Genomic DNA, 9344 nt, shown 5'->3' with positions numbered 1-9344 from the left:
GGTAACTCAAAATTGGAAATACTGATAAATGCTAAAAGTATCTTAATTGCATCTTTTTAATACACACTGAGAAAATTTTCTTAAGATTATAGGTAAATACAATATGAGTACATACTGACAGTCAGGTTCAAGTTAAACTGACCAGTAATAGAAAAATCATATTTATGATATAAAACTATAAAAAATTATGTTACAGGATATTTAAGTGGTTTATTATAACAAAATAATTGAGCAATTCCATACTAAAACGCCGTCTAAACGTTCAAAGGGAGTAGAATAAAACGTCAAATTAGTAATTTGTGGCATATTTTATGCAATATGGCTGAATTAGTTATCCGCCTAGACAGTAAGTAAAAAGTAAGCCTTTAATATCCTTATTATCACTAGTTGCAACAGACACTTTGTAAATAATACATGTTTTTTCCTCAATAACAGAAGGGAGACGTTTTAACAAGGAAATTTATATGATAAACACTTATAAACTTAAAGTAAAACTCTAAAACAACAATGCATATTAAACATAAACGTAATAGAGACGTGACAATACTTGTTTTCAAAGATAGTTTTACTGTGTTTGATGTGAAAAGTAACAAATTTGATTATAGGAAATTACAAGTATCTTACTGTGAGATATTTGTCATTTTTAGATAAATTATCCGGAATATGTAACAGAAGTGTATGAGAACCACAAAATTTGCCGCACTCTTCAAAAGACATGATTTTCAATCCGGTCAGGTACATAAGATTATTTGATGATAGGAATCTGTAAAGTTCTTTCATGATTGTAAACAGATGTCCTAACAAAGAAAACAATAATAATAATAAAAAAAACACAACTCCTACTTTCATACCGATATATTCTATAACACTATGAATTTGCTTTAAGTCGTCAAGTGACGACGCGAAAAGCCATATTGTCAATGAGGTAGTTATGTATTCCATGTACTTTTCCTTTTTTTTATTTCTAGTCGGGGTAGTTTGTTAAAATTATGTGCATATCTCAAATGAAATGATGACAAAAAAACGCAAAATCTATACACATTATTAATAAATATGGTTTTTAAAATATCTCTAGAAACACTTTTATTTATACATATATGAACGTATAATGAAAATGTTATAACGATAAAAGTATCAATAGAAAAAAATGAAATATAAAATCGTTTAATCTGTACTAAATGGGTACTTCGTATTTTTTGCATGATACAGATTAGTAATAAAACGAAATCGCACATCATTATTCACAAGAGCAAGAGAGCTTTCAGTTCGAAACGACTGACAGTAACGTTACTTTTAAGGCAAAATACCCTTAAACCTATTGTTAACATGTTATTTCCGTTTACAGAGGGCATTGTTATTCAATGCATTAACAATGTATATATTTAATAAAATGTAGCAACACCATACATAGTCAATAACATTGTACACTGTCAATTTACTGTCTATAGCTCTAAAATATCGGGGTTATATAATCCCGATTCGGATCATCACCCGCTTCCATTGTTTGCATTTCTGTGTATTCTCTATCCTCCAAACTATGTTCATCAAGTTGTTCATACTCATGAGTTGTATAAATATCATCCGAGTTAAATGTTGTCTGATTTAAAACTGTTATCTCTGAAAGAAATCGTATCATCAATAAAAAAAAACCTTTTTACATAGTGTAAACATAAGAAATATTATCTCATCATATACATTATTTAATAGGTAAGTTATGTTTTTCATACCATAGGAAATCGAATAATATTGCGACATATGCCTTATTGTATAAACATATTCAACGTTTTTATTCTTAAAAGGATAGCCAATTTTATACAAAATTGATCATGATCTAGAACTTCTTCTACTATTTGAATATTTAAATTATTATCTGTTCGGTTTTGATGATTATAAAACATATTTCCATTGTTTTGGATCTAGTATTAATGCTTACCAGCTGTCTGTAACGTGGATTTTGTCAGACTTTGCTTTCGTCTGAAAGAAAAAAACAACGTATCTTATTTGATTCACTAGCTGATAGTCTGTATATAACTTTTTATGTGCTATTTACTTTTATTATTTTGTACACGGATAGTGATCTATATTACATGTAAAATTACGAGTTTGAGTTATGCTAAATTTTAATCAGTGTTTTAAACCTTTTCAATTGTTCAATTATTCAAATGTCGTTAGATTTACCTGATAATCCTGAAACATATTGTTGCCACTATACCAACTAGAATGGTGATAACAAATGTACTTGCTGAGACAAAAACCAATGTCCATGTCATTGTACAGTCTGTCGTGCGTTCCAGTGCTGTATGTTTGGGAAGAAACAAGATACGGAATATCTTCATTTAAGTAAAAAAAACAAATAGTGAAACATAAAATATTGAAATTTTTTAAGTTTCAAAATTACATTAGGTACATTTTTGATGTCTTTACAAAATCGTTCCTAATGTTTTGACTATACCTATGCATAATTTAGTTTAAAAATAATAGATAATAGTTATTGTATTAAAATATAGTTTTCTTATGTTGTTACACAAATAATATTTAAATCTCAATGTTGATTCTTTTGTCAAACGGATTGATATTAAAGTCTTTTTATAAACACTTTTTTTTCGATTTTTCGAAAAGACACATTCTCTGTGGATATTGTAAGGGCAAAATAAAAGTCTTCAAATACAAAACAATGCTTCTGCGTGTAGCACAAGATACATTTATATCGTTAAAAGACCAAAATGATAAACGTTTAAGTATATGCCGGCTTATTATGAACTTGTCTTGAGAATAAAAAAAGGAGAAAATGTAATTCTTATTGTAAAGAGTGACTCTCATTTTAAAAAGATGACAGTCAAAATAATTTTTGCCAGTTTTCTTTTCAATTTTATGATTTACTTTGCATAACTTTTAGGCATATTCAATATTCACACTACTCATTTTCATGTCAACTGTGGGTCAGTCTTCATAATAACAGTCAATATTTTGAAATATATTATTTAATTCATCTGTTGACACATTATGATCGGACCTTTACTTTTATAAAACTAAAATATACCATTTGTTTTAAATGTCAAGTTAAGCTTCATTGATTTCCCTTCGGAATTCTCTGAATACAGTTCAGAATAGTAAACTGATTCACTTTCCAAGAAGATGGGGCTATAGTACATGGTCTTGTCACCGACATCGAGTAAAATGATAGTAGTCCAATTGTTTCCTATTTGTAATTTGTATCTCAAAGTAAACGTTTGCTCAAGGCCACCATCGAATCCAGGTTTCCATTGAAGAATTGCGGAAGTTCCTGTAACATACTCAGGCAGATATTCAAAACTTGTAGGCTGATCAGGCTTTTCTGTAAAATAATTGAAAGAGAGATTTTCGTTCCGATTACAAGCTCGACTAATCCTTTTACCCTTCTCAAATGCCCATAAAATGGCAAGGACGCCACAACAGTAACAGGGTTTTAACGGATATCATCTTTTCTTATATTATTTTTATTTGTTTGGGTCATCATACCAAACAAATAATGGTAGCGAAATTTCAGACCCTGACACTCTTATTTGCAACATCCGAAAGTAGTCCGAACTCCTCGAAATGGTTACTTCCCTTTATAAGTCCAATTACGCCGAAAAATTAAGGGGAGATCACTGTGTAAAGATTGTCAAATGACAAGCGCATTAATTTTCAAGCCTTTTCGGGGAAGGAAAAATAGTTCCCAATTGGTCGAAGATTTCTTATATTGTGTTATTCTTTACAGATATACATGCTTATATTAAGCTACATGATTATATAATGTGTTCAGCTGGTTTATCGTGAACAAAATATCTCCTAATTAATAAGGGTTACAGACCCTAATTTAGAATAATGTGGTTTTCTTTAATGTTATATTATAATTTCCCCGTGATCGAGGGGTTACACGCTCGTTTAGGAAGAGAGAGGCCTGGTGTTCAAATCCCAGGCAACACATTTTTATATATATAAATATTTTTTTTAATTGTTTAAGCCAAACATTTAATTGAAAATTAGTGTTGCAATTACCCTTATAGCCAATTAAGTACATTTATAACACTGGAAACAGCATTGCTGGCACTTTACAAAAACAAATTGGTATATTCAATTTTCTGACATTCTGAGACCCAAACAAATTCAGCGCCTTCTGTCCTTTGATTATCTTAGGCACTGAATGATAAGACTTGTTTGTCATCTCTATTATGAGATAACAAACTTTGTATTTCTTTTAGAATATTTATTACCTAACATTCTCGCTGATTGTAAGATTTGAATAAAGACAAAGCGTTTTGATTTAAGATTTCATTCAATGTATCACTGCCTTCCAGGAAGGGTCGCTAAATAAAATGATGTTGTTTATGGAAGATGTTATCGCTGTAAAAATATAAATTCATATCTCTCACATACCTTTAACACTCTACAAAAAAGACACAAATAATAGTGAAAGCAGGATTGTTAAGCTCGTCAAAACGTATATCAAAGCACACATTTGCATCTGTATTCTTTACCTGTTAAAAATGGTATCGGTTGCATAGGTGATTCAAATTTACTATGAAAGCCACATATGATTAAGGAAAGCCAATAGTTGTTATTGCAGTCACTGGTTGCGAATTGAAGTCAATATTTGCTATGAAAATGACTGTTTGCTATTGAACGTCAATTATTGCTAACGAATTAAATGTAAAGGATTCAATGATTGACATTGTTTGCTATTGAAGTCACTGGTTGCAACGGAAAGCCAAGGGTTGCTATGAAAGTCATTAATTACTTTGAAAAATCAATGGTTCCTGTGAAATTCATTTGCTATAAGGAATAACAAGAGTTGCTATGGATGTAACATGTTGATTGAAAATTTATGATTGCAAAAGAAAGTCAAAGGCTAGTATGAAATTACTAGTTGCTAATAGAGAAACGAGTTAATGATTGCGATGCCAAGTAACTGGTTGTGATAAAAAGAAAACAGTTGTTTAAAGAAATCACTGGTTGCTATGAAAATCACTGATTCTTGAGTAAAGACAATGGCTGCTTTCTTATTCAATTCTGTTGCCAGGACTATATTTATAAATTTGGCAGTTGTTGCGTGCGCATTTCTTAACCTGTAGCCTTTGTGATTTAATAGAAACAGATTTTTACCACCTTTTAACATATGAGATATATATATTTAAAACAACAAAACCCAAGAATATTGACCAAAGTATTATAATGAATGGTTTCTAAGAAACAGCTTTGTATTTATGTTACCATTTGAGATGTATACAGAAAAATAAAGACCCCTGAAACAGGGCAAATAATGCCAAATATTGTCCTAAGTGATTTAAAGTAAATTTCTTTTTTTTTAATTAAGTTTTATAATATAAAATAAGGACAACACATGAGTACACCACGTTGTGGGATCATATTTGACCCGAGGACTATCATTTGAAATAACAAAAACAACAACTGTGTACAATGTAGACAATGTTTCATGCCAAATTGGAAGCTCTAACCATTGCAATTTCGGATAGGAAGATTACATCATGACTTCATTTAAAAGAAAGTAGGTACCTGTTACCTTGTTAACTATCTACATCCATTTTGAAGAAGGTAACATAAAAACCGAACCGTGCTTGAAATTTTGTGAAAATCTGCAGGTCAGTTTAGAAAAAGATGTTTTTTAATGGTTTGAGCTTTGGTGAGCTAAAGTCAGTTAACCATACGGATAATTTTATATTTTATGACGGGGTGGCAAAACATGTAATTTTTAGAAGGTAAAGTGGTTACAATTAGTTAAAATACTCTAGGACCATACCTTTAGACTAAACGAAATTGTGCTGTTAAATATTAAATCATTCAATATGAAAGTAAAGAAAGAAAGAACAAATAAATATGATTTGAATTAAGTCGACAACCCTATATTGAAAGGCAACTTCGTCCCTGTTAAAAACCAGAATTATCCTAATTCCTTGCAAAACTGCATATAAATAATGTCCCAAGAGCCTTTCTGTATATGTTTCAGCTATAACTGTACTCTGAATTCATTTCAATGACATGTTGAAATCAAGATATTCAAATTTCAATATAACATTTTTAATTTTTACCGTGTGCTTTTAAAAAGTAAAATTGTTCCAAAGAGCCCACTGTGTTGTTTATCTTTAACTTGTACCATCCGCAGTCGTCTTCAGTTATGTCCCGGATAGTGAGACTGGAGTTTAGTCCATGTGTTGTAGTTTCGAATTTCTTGTTATTATCTAATGTCTCCCAGGATGAGTCGGTAAGTTTAAACCATTTGAATGTCGGTTCTGGATATGCAATAGATTTGAATTGAAAAGTAACAGTCACATTTTTTGCACTTGTAATGTTTGTTTTTAGATAAAACTCTGGTGATAACAGTGGTGTACCTGAAACATCAGAAAAATAAAGATTTACAAATCACAAGGCTAAGGTAAAACATGTACGTAAAGAGTTCTGTTTTTTATAGTGACAAGTGAAACTTTTATCTCTTATAACCTGACAATTACAAGGCGGATAAGTAGATGTTAACAATTACTATGAAAATAGTTTGGTTTCGTTTAACAACAATTCATTGAAAAAAATCTAATCTATTTATCATGATCAAATGAGAATTCTCAACGACCGTATTAAAGAAACTGTAGAAATCAATACATACTCATTGTGACACACTAATTCAGAATAATCACGTTTAGTCAAGAAAAAGGTATAACTTACACCTCACACGTAAGGTCAATTCTTCTTTAAATGGTTTGTAATTGTATTTGTTGCTGGCTGAACATGTATAAACGCCAGCATCAAAACATGATTCGACTCTATCTGTATAAATAAAGCCTTTGGATACATTATGCCACACTTCTTGTTCATTATACGACAACGATATTGATGATACTGGATTACTGTCAACACTGCAGATAAAGTGGATGGTTTCGTTTTCAGTGACTTCGAAATACTCGCGTTTCTTTTCAACATCAGTAACACTGAACTGTAATATTCTACTTGGATCTGCAAGGTAAATACACATCAAAAATATCACAAAATATGAAGTTTAACGGCCATATTAACGGTCATAATTTGCCTGAGGACGCACACGAATATAATATAAAGTGTTTAAGATCATACTGTGTTATGAAACAGTCAAATAAATGAATTAGAGAAACATTTGGAGAACTTTTACTATTATAAGGGGTTAACCGTTAAGTATTGACAGTGTGCAAAAAAATGCAGAACATAATAGTGTGTTCATACAATTTAAGACGAATCTTTTTTATGTTTGATTAAACGAAATTATTTAAAAATGTGAAAAGGAAAATCGATTTACATTGTACATCTATGTCAAGAACTGCCTTAGATATTGACTTCTTTCTCTCATATTTAGGGAAGCGTTGCATTTCATTTTCTGCAGTACATTCATGCAATCTAATGTCTGCCTTGGTTATATTTGTAAATGTTAGATTTGGAGATTTCACGTCATTCGAAATGTTCCATGTGTATGTTGGAGGAGGATCTGCATCTGTTCTACATATAACAGTAAAACTGCTTCCTTCTTTAACGATTAATTTATTATGTTGTATTTCACCATCTCTTGCAATATCATTTTGTGCAATGAATTGAAAGAGCGGTTTACCGGGAGGATCTGAAATTGCAAATGCATATATGGAATTTCACTTTAAAAAAACGTAATAAAAGAAAAAAAACGTCTGAGTAATATTGAAATGTTTGATGAATAAAATTCCTGTTTGGTATGATATAATAAATTAGATATATAATCATATGTTAGTCACAACTTAGTTTCCGATAAAACAGCGAAACTGTATTGAAAGAAACTATGTATAGGGTATTAAGTGCATTATTAGTAATAGTATACTACTCTCATAAGATACATGTACAAAGGAATAAGTCTACAGCCGTTCAAAAAGGCAATTTATGAAGTTAATTTCAATATCAATTATTTAATTCTGCGAAATATATTTGTACATGCTGAATTCTGCTAATATTTGCATATATACAGACTTAAACGACAACAAAGTAACTATTCTTACTAATACATTCCATGTTTAACATTACACGATAACGCAATTGATACCGTTATGTTTTTGATATTTTGGAACCGTATTTCTATAATTATGCAAAGGTTAATAGTCTTTGTAAAGAATGTACTACTTCTGGAAGTGCCTTTAAAGTTCCTTACATTATATTTGCGGATATGCAATGCTCAGTCGTATTTGTGTGATATCAAAGATATCAAAGTGAATTAGCATATAATGTTAAATCTCCGCCTGCTCTGAAGTGAATTTGCAACGTTATGCTTTGTATGTAAGTATTTTGTATTGATGATCGAAAGATACAAGCACATTTCCAATAGACTGAAAACGACCAAATGTAGTTTTATATCAATATAACTGTAAGATTTGGATAACAATGTTGTGGTGCGAAATGTATTTATTATACTACGGAATGTTGCAGAAGCAGGTGCATACATGTATCTATTAGCTCTTTTTGTTTAAGCTTCCTACACTAGAGCTTTTACTTCATATTAGATTTAGAACATTCAATAACAATTTTTTTTAATTTATGTGTTAAATTAATTATTAATTCACTCATCATTAGAACTTGTTGTCTGTGAAGTAAATAGATAAACGAGACAAATAAAAAAAACTACGACTTACATTGAACATACAATCTAATTTCTTTTTGTGTTATATTTGATATCTTATTCGTCGCTTCGCAAATTATACGAGTATTATTGTCCAATCGTAGCGGTTTCAAATCAATGCTGCTTTCAGATATTATCATGCCATTGTCTAGTTCAGAAATATTGTATTTCGCAGTTTGTGTCAAATCTGTGCTTATGCCTTTCCCAGACATTTTCCTCCATGTAATACTTGCAGCAGGTCGTCCTGCTGATGTCTCGCAAGTTAACGTTGTTGTCATATTTTCTACTGTCTTTATGAAATTTTCGAAATAATTTTCAAATTTCACGTACTTGATGGGGACTGAAAGAAAAAAGAAAATCGAAAATGTATTACCCTTTAGTTCATTATCTGTTAAGGACATTTTAGTACAATAATTCAAAAATCTGAAGAAATTTTTTTTTCGTTTGAGAGAAATTATTAAGTAACTTATTAGTTACTTAGTCACCGGTAGGATATTTAGTAAAACGTTGCATAAGTACACGATATTTTCATGTAGCATGTCGGTCTATGTAAGTTCATTCAGCTTTGGTTAATCGTCCGGTTTTTCATCGTTAAATTTTTCAAAATAGAAAATAAATTATTATGAATTAAGTATGTTTCATTTACATGTACGTTGCATGGGTGTGAACAGATATGCAGTCGTAAAATTATTAAATTGCGTCAAAGTTT

At 30.5% G+C, this 9344-nt stretch overlaps 1 protein-coding gene across 1 annotated transcript; it reads right to left on the bottom strand.

Moving 5' to 3' along the window:
• Positions 1 to 866: 866 nt before the first annotated feature.
• On the bottom strand, positions 867 to 8913 carry LOC132758650 (muscle M-line assembly protein unc-89-like). Its single transcript, XM_060750340.1, has 8 exons — positions 8718 to 8913; positions 7301 to 7615; positions 6697 to 6984; positions 6069 to 6368; positions 3041 to 3334; positions 2179 to 2296; positions 1934 to 1974; positions 867 to 1617 (listed from the first exon to the last, which is right to left on the bottom strand). The coding sequence occupies exons 1-8, from the start codon at positions 8911 to 8913 to the stop codon at positions 1451 to 1453; spliced, it is 1719 nt and encodes a 572-aa protein (XP_060606323.1). The 3' UTR covers positions 867 to 1450.
• Positions 8914 to 9344: the final 431 nt, after the last annotated feature.

The sequence above is a fragment of the Ruditapes philippinarum genome, unplaced genomic scaffold, assembly GCF_026571515.1.
Source record: "Ruditapes philippinarum isolate M1 unplaced genomic scaffold, ASM2657151v2 ctg6441_1_1_1_1, whole genome shotgun sequence".
NCBI classification, from domain to species: Eukaryota; Metazoa; Mollusca; class Bivalvia; order Venerida; family Veneridae; genus Ruditapes; species Ruditapes philippinarum.
This window is presented reverse-complemented; position numbering and strand designations above follow the sequence as displayed.